This window comes from Mustela nivalis, assembly GCF_964662115.1.
Source record: "Mustela nivalis genome assembly, chromosome: 13".
In the NCBI taxonomy this organism is placed as follows: Eukaryota; Metazoa; Chordata; class Mammalia; order Carnivora; family Mustelidae; genus Mustela; species Mustela nivalis.
The window spans coordinates 84,161,820-84,180,580 of record NC_139032.1 but is presented as its reverse complement, the minus strand read 5'-3'; the positions used below and the strand labels follow the sequence as shown (position 1 = coordinate 84,180,580).

At 40.8% G+C, this 18,761-nt stretch overlaps 1 protein-coding gene across 30 annotated transcripts in view; it reads left to right on the top strand.

Annotated features, from left to right (window-relative positions):
* The first annotated feature begins 2,698 nt into the window (after nt 1–2,698).
* The window catches only part of MAPKAP1 (MAPK associated protein 1), a 244,407-nt gene continuing 228,344 nt past the window's right edge, over nt 2,699–18,761 (top strand). For 4 of the 30 annotated variants that reach the window (XM_082695557.1, XM_082695546.1, XM_082695555.1 and 1 more), the window contains exon 1: nt 2,701–3,004. Coding sequence is in view for 2 of the 30 variants with exons in the window: in XM_082695560.1 (XP_082551686.1) it covers nt 5,170–5,186 (17 nt within the window). In the remaining 28 variants the exon portion in view is untranslated. Of the gene's footprint in view, nt 3,005–3,916; nt 3,951–5,093; nt 5,187–18,761 lie in introns of all 30 variants that reach the window. The other 26 variants (XM_082695563.1, XM_082695544.1, XM_082695549.1 and 23 more) reach the window with 19 other exon arrangements.

Genomic DNA, 18,761 nt, shown 5'->3' with positions numbered 1-18,761 from the left:
TTCCTGGGAGTCTTCGAGGTCCTCATGGTATCTCAGTTCCTTGACTGTCTCTCTCTCTCTCTCTCTTTTGTTTTAGATTTTATTCATTTATTTGAGAGAGAGAGAGAGAGAGAGAGCCAGGAGAGGGGCAGAGGGGATTTTTCCCAAGCAGACTCCGTACTGAACGTGGAGCCTCATGTGGGGCTCAGTCTCACAACCCTAGATCATGACCCAAGCTGAAAACAAGAGCCCAGTGCTTAACTGACTGAGCCACCCAGGTGCCCCATCTCACTTTCTTTTCTTTTCTTTTTTTTTTAAGATTTTATTTATTTTTTTGACACAGAGAGATCACAAGTAGGCAGAGAGGCAAGCAGAGAGGAGGAAGCAGGCTCCCTGCTGAGCAGAGAGCCCGATGTGGGGCTCGATCCCAGGACCCTGGGATCATGACCTGAGCCGAAAGCAGAGGCCTTAACCCACTGAGCCACCCAGATGCCCCCCTAACTCACTTTCAATAACTTTTCTCTCCATTCTACTTCTGTCAGGATCTCACTGTCACATGGCTCTTTATCTGAGGTTATAGAGACATCATCTCTGAGAATAACCTGCCTTACTTCACTGGTGAACTTTATCACATATGTTCTAGGACCTACAGGCTAGTGACATGAGCCTTTCTGGAATCCTCTTATATACACCTAGCCAGCGTCCATTCTGTGGCCCTTTAAAAAGTACTCTAAAGTGGTGCCTGGGTGGCTCAGTGGGTTAAAGCCTTTGCCGTTGGCCCCGGTCATGATCCCAGGGTCCTGGGATGGAGCCTGCATTGGGCTCTCTGCTCAGTGGGGAGCCTGTTTCCTCCCCTCTCTCTTTGCTTGCCTCCCTGCCTACTTGTGATCTCTCTCTGTCAAGTAAATAAATAAAATCTTAAAAAATAAATCAATAAAAAGTACTCTAAAAAGCTAAGGTCGTAAGCTCCTTGACCCCATCACACTTGACCAGTAAAACTGTTTCTTAGGATTAAGCCAATTGCTTACTCTTTCTGTACCTGTATCTTGACCTTTGAAATGAGCAGTTTTAGAAAAATCACACAAACTGTTATATTAGTATCATCATAAATCCAGAGTCTCCATTCTCAGTGGAGTGTCCAACATTGTCCTTGAAATCTTTTCATATTTCCCTGTATTCCAATTTGCCCACTAATTCAAATTCAATCAAACTTGACTATACGTTTCATGAGGGCAGAGTCCCTGTCTGTTTTTTTCACCACTGAATCTCCAGTGCCCAGGATAAGCTTAATACATATGCACTTGATCAGTATCTGTTCACTGACCGAGGTGTAGTAATAATGTAAGCATATTATGTAAATGTCAGCTATGTGCCAGGCTCTTTTCTACGCAAGTTGTATGTATGAACTCATTTAATCCTCATGACAACCCAGTGAGGTTAGTTAGGACTTGTCATTCCCATTTTACAGAGAAGGAAACTTATAGAGGCTACTTGAAGTATGAGGTCACAAAACTAGTGAAAGGTACAGTTCCTTAGAACCTGTACAAGCTTAGAGGGTCCAGCTGATTTCAGTTTTAGATAGTTCAAGTTTTATATGTCGGAGGGACAAACAGCAGCTCTGCTTCAGACTGGAGTTCAAGAGGAAAGTGAAAATGAAGATTAATATTTAGGAGGGAAGAGCTAGCCTGGTGACTTTAGAAAATAGGATTTTCAAACCTTGTTTACACACTTTGGTTTAGCAGAGCACCTCCAACAGGTCCCCAGTGGAACTGTGGTGTTGTGTGTGCAAGAAAGCATTTGGGTGTCAAGGTTCTTTTTTTCCCATGTATGAGCTAAGAGATCAGTCACATATTTGAAAACAAGGGGGAGGATACATGGTGTGTTTTTTGGTGACTTTAATATTGTGTAATGATGCGCCAGGGTTGAAATTCGGCCTTGTTTGTTTGTTTTCCTTTTGCTAAGGTGCATTTTTTAGAAGTTTTCTGGGCTCTCTCTCAGGAGAGAGATCCTATCACTGCACTACTTGAGTCGTCCTTTCCCCTTCACGGTGTCTTCCCCGGTTCTGTCAGGAGAGAGACCGCCAACAGTGAGTGAGCTCCTTTTCTGTGCAAGTCCTCTTATCTTACGGAAACCTCCCTTCAGTTCTTTAAAGAAAAAATTTTTTTCACCTATTTTTTTTTTGAAGTATAGTTGACACACAATTTCCTGCAGTTCTTGTGAAAGGCAGTTGTTTCCATTTTAAGGTAACAAGGGTAATAATATTTACTGGGTATTTATGCATCAGGCACTGTGCGAAGTGCTTTACAAGCATCATCCCATTCCATTTTCACAGGAATACTCTAGAACTGGAACTACTGTATGGATGAGAAAACCGAGTCAAGAGAGGAGAAGGGTCATTTCCGAAGCTACACAACCACTTATGTTTGGCATTAGAACCCAAGTTTTTGCGACCCAGACGTAAAGCTGTCTCGTCACTCATTTCTGGATGAATTGAGAACTTTCTTCCATAGAGAAAGGAGATGGAGATTTGAAGGAGAACGCTAATGTTGATTTCTATGCGACGCAAATACACGGGTTGACACGTCCGTCACATTCCCAGCTAGCAATCTGTGACTCAGGCCTTAACCGGACCGCAGAAGTGCAGCGCATGCGTACGGCCTCCCGTTCGGCCCCGCCCCCCGGGAGGGCTTCGCTCCTCGCTCTCTGCTCTGGGGCTTGCGCACTACATCCCCAGCCAGCGGCTTCTTCCCGGTCAGGGACTTCCGGTGCGCGAGGTGCGGTTCCGGGTCGTAGCGCGGCTCACGGTAACAGGGCTGCCGCTTGGCCGGACGGCGGCGGCGAGCAGTGGGGGCATGAGGGCGAGCCGGGAGAGAGGCAGTTGAGCCGGCGGGGAGGAGCGCCAGTTCCCGAGGATTCCCAGAGTTCGGAGCTCGGGTCAGGGGCCGGGAGGCGCGGGGAAGCCGGGCTCTTCCCTCAGGAGCGTGTCCCGGAGCCGACCCGGCCCGTAGTGTGGCGGCAGCTTCAGGTAAAGGTTGCCCCAGCCGCTAGCTCCCTCGCACACCCTCCCGTCAGCCCACCCGAGGATCCCAACCCTCCTCACTCCTCCGCTCTGGGCGCTGCCCCGGGGGGGGGGGGGGTAGCCTGCCTGGCCCTTGTCTCCATTGAGCATCCGTTTCCTCGTCCTTTCCAGAACTGGAGGGAGCCTGACAGCTGGGTTGTGTGACTGGGGGAGGAGAAGCCAGTGGACTGGGTCGTGCTGGGTGGGGGGAGGGTTGGCTCCGGCAGTTTCTGACCCTACCACTCGGCAAATGTAGGTGTCTTAATCTTCATAACGTGCAAATTGTTTTTAAAGCATTGTCTTTGTGGTCCCCGTTTCCTTAGCTCTTCTCCCCAGCTGTCCCAAAGGAGTAAGCAGCCTCGCAAAACTTTTTTCTGGCTGGAGTGCTGCTGGAACTTGGATTCAGCTTTTTATGAGAATGGCAAGGAGTTTTCTAAATCTGGTGAAGGCTTAAAAAAAAAAAAAAAGTAGTTTAAACAAGATTATTACTTTAACTGAAGACCCAAAAGTTGACTCCTTTTGGAGTCAACAAATTGGTTAAAATTTTATTTGGAATGCATGCAAGTAATTCTTGAAGCCCGTTACGGTACATGGCCCTGCGCAAAGCATCACGTTATAAACCAAAACCAGCAAAGTTAAAAACTTCCCCAGGTTAAACAGATGGAGACAGGTCTTAACACACATCAGTTAAAACAAAGTCAGCATTCTCATTCTATTTTTCACAAGCAGAAGGGGAGGATTATTACTTTAAAAGCCTAGTACAAGAGGAAAAGTTAGCACTGTTTTTTTATTCCTCATTTTGTGACCCCACACAAGGTGCTTAGTAAATGCTGAAAGAGTTCTTGATGAAGTGTTGATTATTGTGTTCATCTTTTTCAGTTTACACACTTCCAAGTTTGCCAGAGCTTCTGAGGTATGCTAGTGGCCCCTTTGTCATTTAGCGTTGTGCTCATATCTACTTTTAATTACTGTGATGCCAGACAGTACTCACATTGTATACCTCTTGATCTAGCTCCAGCTATGCTTGAAAAAGCCCCCTTCCTTAATTCCCTACCTGATCTTTTACTCTAGGTAAGTAGGACCTCAAATGGAAGAGTCAGGGTAAATTTTACATCTGGTATGAGACAGAGGTAGGATTCAAACCCAGGTCTGTCTCATGCCTGCATCTGTGCTTTTTTTCGTTATATGCTTTGCCTTCTTTCACACACTGTAACATTATATGAAACTACATACAGAAGAACTATAAATGAGAAAAACTATGAATGTCAAAGTCAGTGGTACAGATAGCCCTTTAAATGTAGAAAAGACTATGATCTTTCAAGGTCAGAAAGTGGTAGGTGGGTCAGTTCAACTTTGAATAGGAGCATGGAAGACCTATAGAGAGTAACATGGACTCTGGATTCAGTTCCTTGTCCCTCCTCTTACTTCTTGACTTTTGGAAAGTTTCTTAATTCCAGTCATTATTTTCCTCAAGTATGGGTTGGGTTAGAGGGATAATATCTCATGGAATGTAGTGAGTATTTAATGAGCTAATGTGGATAAAGGGCTTGATACATGGTTAAGGTCCCCTGAAATGATAGTTGTAAGATGCAAAGATGCAATGTCTATGATGGTTTTAGAGTGGCAAGTAGACCAGACTGAGTAAAGCAAGCCGTTGCTTCTTATCATGGGGATACTGGGAGGTAAATTGGAGGGTCTATAGGAGTCAGAGTCAGTGAGGGCTTTAGCGTCAGTCAAGAGAGGTAAAGTCCAGTTTCTGCTCATAATTTTTCCAGTTAATAAATGCTCTGACGATCTCTGATTCATTCAGCAGTGCCAGGGAAAGTGTTAAGACCCTGGAGATGTAAAAAGGCATAAAACCAGCGCCCACCCTGAGGTGGTTGACATTCCAGTGGGGGAGATGTAAGTATGCGCAGGTAAACTGTAGGAAAGTACCATGGCAGCTGTCTCCACAGGGTACTGTAGAGCACACAGGCGGGAACACTGGTAATGGTAGCTAATGAGCACTTACTGTCTGCTAGCATGGTGTTAAATGCGTTGTCTCATTCCCATACAGAAAGGTGTTGTTAGCATCCTGTTTCTACAGACGAGGAAACTAGAACGCAGAGAAGTTAAAGAAGTTCCCTGAGTGTATGCAGCGGTTGGAGCTGTGAGTAGAAGGGATTATCTGCTAGACTTTGGTGTTTGTACTCACTGTGGTGTGGATGGGTGGATGGGGACCGTCTGAATAGACTTGAGAGATGCTAGCCCTTGAGCCATAGCGTCGGAGTAGCTTGGGTTAGCTTCACTAGGCTAGACCGCAGGGATAATGAGGAGGGAATGCGGCCGCTGCTAAGCTCGTGGCCTTATCTATCACGGTAAATATATATATATATAGTTTTTGGTGCAGTGGAGGAGTTGTTTTATTTGTTGACTCATAACTGAAGGCTAGAAATCTGCAGTTCAGTGGATTTGTATGTATGTATTTCAGGGGAAGAGAATTTGCTGGAAATCTCTTATTCCGATATATCGGCCTTATTGTTAAGGACACAGCAATAGATGCCAAATTATATGACTAGGAATTCTGTCACATTGCATTTTTCCCCCCAGGGGAGGTGCCCTGACCTTGTGTTTTCTGGGAGTTTGAGGTTTTAGAGAAGTTTTGACTCCACAGTTAGCACATTTCAGCTTGTGCTAAATTTAAAACAATTGAGCACGTATATATTTAGTCATTTTTAAATGTTTTTGTGCATCTTACTTCCTTTAGTCTTTGTGGTTCTGTGAGATAGGTGGTGTTACCCCCACGGAACACATGAGCAACCTGAGACTTAGTGGTTAAATATATTACCCAACTCACATAGCTAGTGAGTGATAACACCAGAAAAAATGGGCCAAAGAAGAATAAACAAGTATTTATTAGTTCTCTTTTGAGCATGTACCTCAGGGTCTTCTAGCTCAAGTGCCCATGATAAAAGAGTAGGACAGACCTCGGTGAACTGGCTGTCATAGGACCAGTCTGAAGGTAACAGTTGCTGCTCAGCTCCAGTTGCTTATTGCTCTCTGAGGAAGGGGTCTGGTGTCCCTGGATCTTCTGAGGGATGATATCCTTTTGGTTTTTTATTTGTATTTTATTTAAAATATTTTTAATTTCAATCCCAATGAGGGATAATATTCTTTTTTTGGCCAGGAGAGGATAATATTCTTGAGGGGGCATTCAAGAGTTGCTTAAAATCTGGATTTTAATGAATTTAATTTTAAAATTTGCCATTTAAAAAATTGCCATATAGACCAAAGCACATCTGCGGGCTATGTACAGTCCAGGCTGCCTGATTATGAACTCTCATCTACCTGATGACTGAAATTTTGGTACCCACTGTTCAGAACAGGAGGTACAACACATGTAATGATTATTAATCAGAAGTCTACTGGTAAATTGCCAGAGTAGGGTATATTGTAATTAACATACTGATTGTGTTTGGGGAAGTGACGGAGTGAATACTTTTGTTATATCATGAGGCTAATTTTCAAGAGGGATAGGATTTAGATGAGGAGATGACCTTGTAATACTTTTGATTTGTGTTCTTAGCACTTTTTTTTTTTTTTAAGATTTTACTTATTTATTTGACAGACAGAGATCATAAGCAGGCAGAGAGGGGGGGGGGAAGTAGGCTCACCACTGAGCAGAGAACCGGATGTGGGGCTCGATCCCAGGATCCTGGGATCATGACCTGAGCTGAAGGCAGAGGCTTTAACCCACTGAGCCACGCAGACACCCCTGTTCTTAGCACTTTAAATGCTACCAGATTCTTGTCTTTTGGTCCTCTTTGTAGTACATGAAGTGAATGAACAAGGAGAGTAATTATAAATTCTTGAGATGAAGAAACTGGTGCCCAGTGAATGACAGTTTAGTAGAAAGTGCACCGGATTGAGAGGAACTCGAATTCTGAATTCAGTATGCCACTAACAGCCTTTTGATTTTGGTCATTTACAAATCCTTGAATGTTTTTCCCATCTGGATAATCATGAGGAGCTCAACTCAAGTCCTGCTAAGGTCTTTGCAGGATGCCAAGCTTTCTGGTTCTAAATGACACTCTTAAAGTCACACAAGTGATTATCGGCAGACCCCAGGGGAGAATGGTTCATATCTAAAATGCTGCTCTTTCTTTCATGATGGCAGGTAGGGAGCTACTCCTCAGCTCTTCCCTCTGGTCTGTGTTCATCACTAATTCTGGGAAAGGACCTTGATAGGCCAGGTGCTTCCCAAATGCATACAGTGGTTTGTTGACTTTATATATACAAGATTGAAAGGGGGCATAGAGACACCTAGCATAGTGAGAGAAATATGGTCAGGGAGTTCCCAGCCCAAGGGTTTATTTTTATTTTAATACCCAGCCTCCACAAGGTGAGAATTGAAGAAATATTGTTCTTTTACATACTGGTTTTCATTCATACTCTATTGTATAAGGAAATAGCGTAGAATATAAAATGAAGAAAATAAATCCTGACCAGCCACTCAAAATTTATTATCTCTAGTTGGCAGCAATCTAGATATACAGAGGAAATAGATTTAATAGAAGAAACAAAATTTGGACCCAAAGATGAAAACAGTTTTAAGTAATTGAAAGTGAGAAAAATGGGAGAAACCACTTAAACGACAAAACTTAAAATCTGGGAACAGCAAGAAGGTACTAAAATGACTATTGGAATTAGATTATAGTAATCACTTGTGAAATAGAGTCATGTCACATTTACTCCTAAATATATGCGTTGTTAGATTTTCATATCCTATACTTGAGTATATTTTTATAAGTTTGGGTATATTTTTATTTTATGCTTTTATTGATACAGATAAAATGTACTGAATATGTAAAACTTAAAAAAAATAACATTTTTAGCTCCCTGTGGATTTAGCTTAAGGTACTATATTATAACTAAGTACTCTTTAATAGAGAAAATGGTAGAAAATTGTTGGAAGGACTAATTTTCTTTCTAAAGTAATTTTTTTAAAAAACAGTGTATTTTTGGGGCACCTGGGTGGCTCAGTGGGTTAAGCCACTGCCTCCAGCTCAGGTCATGATCCCAGAGTCCTGGGATCAAGTCCCACATCAGGCTCTCTGCTCAGCAGGGAGCCTGCTTCTCCCCCCCGCCCCCCCCCCCCCGCCCTGCCTGCCTCTCTGCCTTCTTGTGATCTCTCTCTGTCAAATAAATAAATAAATCTTAAAAAAAAAACAAAGACAGTGTATTTTAAATCTGAGCTTCCATAGTTGCTGATGTAAAGGAGACTAACGAAGAAGACCTGAGGTTGAATCTTGAAGCCATGTGAGTTGGGGCTTTAGAGTCCCAGACACCTGGATTGGAATGCTGGCTCTGTTATTAACTGTGTGAGCTGGACAGTCTGCGAACTGAGGCCAGCATTGCCAGTCTTATCTGGGGCTCAGAAACCACTTATGTGAGTACCTGGTACTAATGATGCTTCTGGAGAGGTGCAGGTACCAGTGTGCAGGGACATAATGCATTTAGAGACAGTATAATGTGATGAGAAATGACTCTGCGGAGTGGTCGTGAAGAAGTGAGACCCTCATTTTCATGTCTGGATGTCATGTCTTGTTCATTTCTAGTTGTGTTCTGTGAATTAGTGTGCCTACCAAGAGTGCACTGTTGAGGTGTTTCCATATGCTTCTTTTTGGTGTAAGGAGGGTTGAATGAAGTCATCTGTTTAGGTTAAATGAATTGATCTGGTAATAACAATAAGGACTTCCAATTGCTTATATTACCTTTTTTTTGGTGTGCCATGACTGCCCTTTGAAGTTGTTAAAAACAAGGGCTGTGGTACTCTCCTTGTCTCCATCTTAACAAATGCTGAAATGGAAGCTTGAAGTAAAGTGATTGACGAGGGAGAGCTGATAATGACAAAGCTCAGATTCAAACCTTTGGAAGTGTTTTGTTTCATTTTACTGTGAACGCAGTGGTGGTTTTTTCACTATTTCATGCTGTTTTAGATTTGGTTGCTGGCCCTTGTTTTAGGATGGTTATCAACTATGGCTCTTCTTACTCCTTTAAACTTGTTACTGATTATATTGTGTAAGTGTTTGGTTACAGGTATAATCTTATAATACAAAGTTTTAAAGATTTAATAAAACCCTAATCATAATAGTTATTGCTAGCAGAGATTGGTGGTGATTGGTTACAAATATATTGCTAGTGGGAATAGAATTGGTGAAAATTTTCTGGAGAGCACCTTCTCAGTATTTATCCAAGCCTTAAAAAATAAGTCATGCAAGTCTTTTGAGCTTGTGATTCCATTTTTAGAAAAAATTTTCAAGTTTTTATTTAAATTCAGTTAGTTAACATAGAGTGTAATGTTAGTTTCAGGTGAATTTGTGATTCATCACTTGTATTTGAAATCTGGGGCTCACCAGAAAGTGCCCTCCTTAATCCCCATCACCCATTTAACCATTTAACCCTTCCCCCTGCCCACCTCCCTCCCAGCAAACCTCTGCCCCGATCCCCTGCTTATGCACGCGTGCACTCTCTTTCTCTCTCTCACATAAATAAATAAAATCTTAAAAAAAAAAAATAGAATATGGTTTCATGTATGTTGACATAAATGATGTTGAGATACCCAGGTTAGCCTTTCTCTCTTTGCCCAAAATTCTCTTTAAGACAATATCATGGAGGGGCGTCTGGGTGGCTCAGTTGGTTAAGCCTCTGCCTTGGGCTCAGGTCATGATCTTGGGGTCCGGGATTAAGCTCCACATCCTGCTTCCTGCTTAGTGGGAAGGCTGCTGCTTCCTCTCCCACTCTCCCTGCTTGTGTTCCCTCTCTCGCTGTGTTTCTCTCTGTCAAATAAATAAATAAGATCTTAGAAACAAAAAAAAGAAAAAACAGTATCATGGAAGAAGAGTTGTATTTGTGTTGGTGGTACCAGTGTCCTCTTTAGTGGCCAGTGTGAGAGTGGTAGCTTTGTGACAGAAGTCTTTCGGAGTACACTCCTGTCTCTGTGAGGTTGGACATTGGTATATGGAGCTTTTATGTGACTTGAATGCTTATATATTGGAAAATGCTCTTTGGTATGGGAAATTATAAGTGTGATTTTCTGTCTCAATTTTTCTGAGAAAAGGTCAAAATTTAGGTTTTAATTTTTATGCTAACAGTATTTTAAAAAGTATGAATATTAGACTGTCATGATGAATTGGTGCTTTTCTCATTGTTTCATAATTGAAATTGCGGTAGTTTCAGCATGTACATATCAGCAAGATGGCCAGTTGGGGTTGTTGTTGTTGTAAATGGTAATTCTCCTATATACGATATAAAAAACATGCAGAAATTTTAACGATGTATTTGAGCATATTTAAATTAGGAAAATACCAGGCAAGATGTTTCTTTTTGTAAACTGCTTCTGTCCAAAGCATTCTGTATATTATCAGAATGAAAAATGACAGCACTTTGTCATCTGTTCAAATTGATATTGCACTCTATGCAGTGACAGCTGAAAAGGCCCACAGGTGCCATATAAAGAGGTGACCATGTTGTCATATTTCATTTCGGCATCCCTCTGCAAAGCCATAATTACCTAATTAGGTTGTTAATTAGGAGATTAGCATTTCACTATATTGATAGAATGCTCTTTACCGGCGTGGGGCTAGATACAGATTTGTCTGCCCTAATTTATAATCTCTGCCTTTTTTGTACTTATTTATTTGCTTAAGTTCCTGATGTGGGGCAATTCAGTTTACCTGAGAAACAGTTTGTTTGTAAGCTAATGAAGCTTTGATCACTGGATTAAAGTTGCTGAGTTAAAATGTGAACAGAATTAGAAGTGTGGTCCCATCCCCAAAACGATAATAAAAATTCTTGAGTTGGTAGAATCTGTATGCTTGTTTGCATAGGCAATAAATACATAATAAGAAATAAAATTGTTGTTACACAAAAAAATCCAAATACAAAACCTAAGTTTGAAATGCGATAGAGATTTATTAATCCTAAACTAGACGAAGGCAATTATTTAGTTATCTTGAATAACAAACGTCTATCACTTACACTGGAGACTTATAAAATATGTTAAGTATTTTGAACATGTTTCAAAACTGAAGCTTGGTTAATGACTTTGGAACAAACGTATTCAGTCTTGTGTTTAGACTTCCTTAGATAGCCATCATGCATCAAGGTTTATCTCATTTGTTTCTTCTGTCCTTTAGTCTGTGCTTGGAACATTCTCTTCTCACGGCCTTTGCAGTCCTGAGTGCTTCTGGAATTTGAAGTATTTCACAGTACCCTTCACTCGGTGAACTGTGTGGAGTAAGGGGCATTTCTATTAAGTGTGTCCAAACTTTTTTTGTGGGAGCAGGGAATGGGGCCAGCAACATGATGATTTTCGTGTATTTCCACTCCAGTGTACACGCTTTGACTGGAATGCTTATAATTTGTGTTTCGTGTAGCTTTTCTGATCTTTCCAGTTAAGGAGATTCAGAGTTTTAGGAGTGCATGTTAGGAGCTCCATTCCCACTGTGGTAGTAGTTTTAGCTCCTTTTGATATAATCACAATGAGAGCCGTTGTGGAAAGTGCATGTGTACTTAAGTCCCTTTTCTGTGCAATTGTTAGGAAGAATTGCATTTGTTGATAATGTTCTTTACAATGAAGAAATATTTTAAAATATTTGTATATGAAGAAAATATCATGTGAAATCTTTTAGCAAGTGAAGATTTTGCTTAATTGTCATCATTCACGTATTGGTCATTATATGCTGACTATCCGCGAGGCACTAGGCATATGTCTGGGTATTGAGCAATCAAAACCCTAGACACTGACTCTGCTCTCATGCGACCTGCAGTCTAGTACAGACTAGTTCGAGAAGTGTTTAGTAATGGGAGTGGAGGCGAGTGTGGAGGAGTATCTACTCTGACCTTGATAAGGTCAGCCCTTCCTGGGGCAAGTGAAGTTGAGTTGGGATCTGAAGGGGGAGGGAGCAAACTGAGCCAGTAGAAGGATGGAGAAAACTGCTCTAGGCAGAGCTGTTCAAAAGCTTGAAAAAAACTGAAACTGAGGTTGGCTGGAGTCAAAAGTAGTAGAGGGTGAGTAGAAGGTGGAGCTACAGATGTAGGCAAGGTTCGGTTTTATTACAGTTTGGGAAGGAACCAAAGGATTTTAAAGACAAGTTAGGAAACGAGTTAGGTGAGAGATGGTGGCTTGGGTTCTGGAGATAAAGAAAAGGGAATGAAATCTAAAGCAAGGGGAGGGTGCATAGGATTAATTACATGGCTATAGGTTTCACAGAAAGAAAGGAGTCAGGGATTCTAATTTGGACATTGTAATTGCTTTACAATTTTCAGTGTGACATTCTCACACTTAAATGTACTTTAGTACATCAGAGAGAAGAGGTCATGAGACTTCTTTTTCAGTATGACCAAAACACGTACAGTACTACCAACTAGTTTTCTTTGAGGTGAATTGGGAAGAATACTCATATTTGAGTCTCACTTTTGGTTCCTGTATTGTGACCGCTGCTTTGTGGGGTATGCGATAATATCTTACGGAGGTCCAGAGAAACTGCGATTTTCCCAGTTTTCTGTTGCTGGGTTACTGGGTGGTGACATTGGGAGCACGCGGTAGCTCTGCGGAGCCTTGTGTTTTCTACCAGGCAATTTTGCCTTTCTGGTTTTATCCCCTTCTGTTTGTTTATTCCAAAGAGAAGAGAAGTAGTCCCCAAGGACCAGTCACCGACAGAGGCATTGTATTGTTAATGTTAACTCTGTGGCTTCTCCTGCCCAGCTCTACTGTGGATTAAAGCGCCTGGTGCTTTGGTAGGAGAAGCTATGACCGCACCTGAATGTTTCAGCAAAGTCCCAAGATTCTGCTGGGATTTCTGGCACTAGGATTTAATCTTCCTCAACTAGAAATGTAGATTAGTTACCTCCATACAAGTTCACTAACATATGTGAAAGTTCTCCTCCTTTTCTTTAGGAAAAGACTTGGAAGCTCCCATTTTTGCGCGAGGAATTTCATCTCTCTTTGGTATAATCAACCTATATTGCGAAGTGTTTAAAAAATTTCATGGTTGCAGCTTCCACCACTGTTCAGTTAAGTGATCTGTTGGCATCATAATGTTAGATTCTCCTGAAGGAGAAGAAATCAGGGATGCAGCATGGATTCTAGCCTTCCTGTGTTTCTACACCGCCCCCCTTTTTAAAATTAGGGTATAAGTCTTAATGCTGTAAAATTTCCCCCTTTAAAGTGTACAATTTTATATTCACAAGGTTGTATAACCATCATCACTATATAATTTGAGAACATTTTTATCACCCAAAAGGAAGCCCCATACCCACAAGTAGTTGCTCCTCATTCCTCCCTCCCACAGCCCCTGGCAACCATTAATCTACTTTCAGTGAACCTTTTATATGAATGGAGTCATACATTATGTGGCCTTTTGTGTTTGGCTTCTTTTACTTAGCATAATATTTTCAGTGTTCAAATATGTTGTAACATGTATCAGTACTTCATTCCTTTTTATGGCTGAATAATATTCCATTGTGTGGAGATATACCACATTTTGCTTATCCATTCACGAGTTGATGAAAATACGTTTTTTTCCCACTTGGCTATTGTGAATAATACTGCTGTGAACATTCCTGTGCAAGTTTTTGTGTGAGCCTATGTTTTCTCCTCTTTTGGAATGGATTGCTGGGTCATGTGGTAACTCTGCTTAACATTTTATAAAGAACTTCCAACCATTTTCAAAAGTGGCTGCACTATTTTGCGTTCTCACCAGCGGTGTATAAAACCGGTCCCCTTTTTGCTTCTACTCTCTTCAGGCTTTGTTGCTCTGGTTTGGGGTGGAATCTCCCTTAGGCTCTAGGAGTTTCATGAGCCCTTTGTCTTGATAAATGGGAAATATTCCATTTTCCTTTTTCCACAAGGTTTATTCTCCTTATATTAGACATTAGTGACAGGAAACCAAATAAGGCTTTTTGTCTTTTCCTCTCAAGGACTTCCCAGTTCAGTGTTTGGAACTTCTTATTAGATAATGGTGGGGAGAGGGAAAGGCCAGTGAAGAAAGTAACTACCTAGGAATTTGTGAATTTCCACAGCATGGTTCCTAACTTTAGAATCTAGGGAAAGATTATCTTGGTTTTCACAGCTTCTAGGATTTCTTTTTCTTGCCCCGTCCTTTGACGCTTGGTATTCCTTGAATTTTGTTTCTAAGTTACTGCTCTTCTTTCCTTATATGTTTTCCCTGGGTAAGTTTATTCCCATCTACAGCTTCATCTGTCATATATATGTTGATATCTTCCAAATTTGCTCAGATCTTTCTCTTAGGCTTCAGATTTGCATATCCTTTGTGTGTCACTTATATGTTGTAGTCTCCCGAACTCACTCAGACCTCATTCCTGGGCTGTCAGGTTTACATCATGATGAATCTGTTTGGGTACTCCATAGATATCGCAGGTTCACTGCGTCTGAATAATTCCTCATTTTCCCTCTACCTGTTAAGCTGTTCCTACTTTTGAGTTTACAGTTTCATTTGTTGGCTCTCATGTAGGCCAGAGAGTCTCCCCTTCTCCTTCGCTGTCCACATCCAGTCACCCAGTTCTGGCAGTTTTATTTTCTTCATATTTCTTACCTATTTCCTAAAATTTTTGACCTATATTTCGCTGCCTTACTTCAGATTTCATCATCTTTCCCTGAGCTGTAGTCACAGCTTCATAACTAATCTTGTGTCTTGTCCATCAGATTAATCTGTGCACCTGCCAGATCAGTCAGATGAGCACACGAAGTGCTCATCTAACCAGCAACTTTGAACTCTGTGTAGTCTTAGCTACTGAATACACATTCTGCTGTTTCTTGTTTTAATGCCTTATCTCATGTTGTCTCTTCTACTTGCAAGAGATGACCTTGTCTCTTTGATGACTCTTCCAGCCATCCAGCTTCTCATCTTTGAATATTCATCTTAGAGCGAGGAGTAATTGCAGTAGTAATTGTAGACGTTTGGATGTGGTTCACCATGGGCCAGACACTGTTATATGAACATAACATGAGAATTCATTAAGTCCTCCCAACAATCCTTTGAGATAGACACCAGAATTATTGCTGTTTACAGATGTGTAAACAGAGGCACTGAAATTGTTACTTTGCCTAGGTCCTGCAGTGAGTGATTAGCTAAGTTCAGATTTGAACCCAAGCAGTCTGATGCTTGATTGCTTGCTCTTTGTTTCTCCTACATACTCTTTGTCAACGTACCTGATTCTCTGTGCTTCCCCAACCTCAAAAGTTAGTTATCTTCATCCTGCTTTTGTAGTAACCCAGGCATGGCCCAAAGTTAATCTGAAGTCCGTAGACAGATCTGGAGCAAATTTTATTTTTAACATTTTTGATCAAGGAGGCAGCATTATAGATTACTTAATTTCCAGCCCTCCCCCTCCCCCCATTTTTCTTAAGGAGACTAAGTTGGAAGTAATTACTTTGCATTATCCTGATCTTAGTCATTCATCTCTGTGAAGCCTTGTCTGAATATCTGGTTTTATTTAGAGATTTTTCTTTTGTGTTTCCATAGTACTTTGTTACAGAATCCTCTAGCATTGTTCTCACTCTTTATTTTTTAAAAATTTTTTATTTAAATTCAGTTTAATTAACATATACTGTATTATTAGTTTCAGAGGTAGAATTCAGTGATTCATCAGTTGCCTACAACATTCAGTAGTTATTACATCATGTGCCTTCCTTAATGCCCGTCACCCAGTTATCCCCATCCCATCACCCACCTCCCCTCCAGCAACTCTCAGTTCGTTCCTGATAGTTCAAAGTCTCTTATGCTTTGCCTCCCTCTCTGTTTTCATCTTATTTTGTTTTTCCTTCCCTTTCCCTATGTTCATGTTTTGTTTCTTAAATTCCACTTATGAGTGAACTCTTTACTGTGACCGTTTATGTACTAATCTCCTTTTCTTGACTCCCTTGCTTGCCTGCTGGGGATAGGGAATAAGACTTACTACTTTATACTCCTCACTGCCAGCATGGAGGAGGTATTTCTGCTTGTTGAATGAACAGGGAAGTTTGCTTATACCCATATTTAGATTAGTGAGAGAAGAGGATTAAGAGGAGTGTGATGAAATGGGCTTACATTGGAAATTTAAGGCAGCGTATAGTAATTGTGTGGACCAGGAATTCTGGAGTCAGGTTACATACTTTATCCTGGCTCCACCTTTTACTAATTTTGTGACCTTGAGTAAGTCTATGCCTCAGTTTACTGATTTGTAAAACATAAATAATAATAGAATCTACCTCACAATTTTGGAAGTGATGTATGAGAGCTTGTTAAATAAATAAGCAACCTTCTGGAATCCAGAGAATTGATTATAATACTTAAATTGTATTTTGTGAAACATTTCTCCTCTGACTGTAGAACATCATAGGCAGAATGAAGCCAGTCCTGCTGCCCTATCCTCATTTCGATTCATGTAGTGATGGTTTAGAAAGGAAAATAAAAAATGTAGAGTAGAAGGTTGTAAACAAAATGGCTGGCAGTTAGTGTAGTTTTGTTAATAACAATAATAGCAATTATCATTTACTGAGGTTATGAAAGCTCCATTCAAGTGAAAGTACAAAGCACCTTTCAAAATCACATAAAAATAGTTTAGAGATTATCTGGCAGTTTAGACAATCTCATTGCTGTCTTTCATTTATTAGAAGTTGAATGAGTTTGTAAATATTCTTTTTCTAAGTATTCCTATGAAGTAGAGAGGACATAGATTATGGATATTTCCCTGCTGAGGATACAGAGTCAGGGATACCTGACTCACTTGAAGTCATTCCATTGTTAGTCCTGAGGCAAGCTAGAGACAACGAGAAATTCCAGATGTGTTTACTGTTACAGTTCTAGAAACCATTTTCTATATGTAATAGCATTAAAAAAACCAGGTGGCCATAATGCCCATTCAACTCAGTCAAGCCCATTCAGCCCACTCAGTTTTGTAATGGGTTTCTGCCAACATGTTGATACTATTCAAATCTTTGTCAAAGGGAATTCCTTGAACTTCTATGCTTAGTCTGAACCATGGCACAGTGATATAAGTAAAATCCGCAATAGATTTCTTTTTTCCTTCGAAGCAAAAACACAAAACTTTTTAGTTGGACTCTAGGGTACACTCCCAACCATACCTCCTCCTTCTCGAATGTGCTTGGAATAGAATTTGACAGCTGGAAGTCACTTCTTAAAGTTTAGACTCCCCATGTAACATATGCAGAAATGGACTGATATGTAAAACAGGTTTAAAGAGGCTTAAAGAAGTGACTTGTCCAAGGCCATGTAATTAGATCCCTGGTAATTAGGGAATTGGAATTCAGGTTTCCTGAGTGGTGCTTGGAGTAAACTGTGTTGCTTCCATTAATTGATGATGTGGTTAGCCTGAGAGCCAGGTAAGTGCAAACATAACTCTCTTGAATTCTTCTAAGTAAACTGCAAACATCAAGGAGATAATAAAAGAAAAATCTTAGGCTGTAGTGGGATACTTACATACCGAACCAGCACTATGGATAAGGGTCCTTTTTTGGAAAATCATGGCACAACCCTTTGGGAACAAGAAAGATCCATTTGTTCATCTGTTGATTCCACACTGAGCTCTTATTGGATGCCAGCCACATTCTACTAGAATCTGGCAGCACAGTGATGAATAAGACAGTGTCCTTAAGGAGCTTAGCGTTTAGACAAGAAAACCAACATATAAATAAATAATTATTAAAAAAAAAAACCAGTGTGATTAGTTTGTTCATTCATTTATTCATTCCTTCAGACTTTAACATAGCAGCCAGAGAGATCCTTTTTAAATGGGAGTTAGATCATATCACAATCCTCTGGTGGTTCTCCATTTTACTTGGAGTAAAAGGAGAGTCCTTAGAATAGCTTGTAAGGCTCTGCATGTTTGCTCCACTCTTCCAGACCTCATCCTCTGCTACTTGCTTCCTTGATGAGCTCCTTGCTACTTCAGCAGCGCTAGGCATGCTACCCTCACTGGGCAATGCACTTCCCTTCAGAAGTGTACATGACTTGTTCTCTTATCTCCTTCAGATGTTAACTCAAACGTCAGGTTCTGGGTAAAACATTCCTTGACTGCCTTATTTACAGTTACAGCCGTGGCTCAGCACTTGGCATGCCCATCTCTCTTCCTTGTGCTGTCTTTTTCCATTGCACTTCTAATCTCCTGTATAATTTACTTCTCTGTTTTGTCTGTCTCCCCATTAGAATGTGAACTCCACGAGGCCAGGACTTTCTGCTTTGTTTTCTGCTGTACTCTTTGCATCTAGAATAGTGCCTTGCACATGGTAGACTTCAATCGATATTTGTTCAGTGAATAAATTCAACAAACACATAATATCTTCTATTAACAATGTGCTAGATTAATTATTTGGTGGAAGTAGTGACAAAGTGCAGTGCAATGGGACTGCAGAGAAGGGAGCAGCTAACCTGGTCTATGGGATTCGTCAGGGGGGTTTCCTGGAAGAACTGGCCATTTTGAGCTGGATTTTGAAGAATCAGTAGGAGGTAGCCAGATGAAGAACGGTGGATAGGCTTCAGATTGAGCTTGATGGGATAGACTTGCCTTTGTTCAGGCTTTGATTTTCCTTAGGGTATGTTAAAATTTCAGTAAACATACTAGGAGTTAAATTTGTTTAGTACCTGTGAAGATTTGAGCATAGATTTTTGTAGCAAAATTGTATAGTTTAGTTTTAGTATCAGTGAAACTCTTCCAAGGGCGT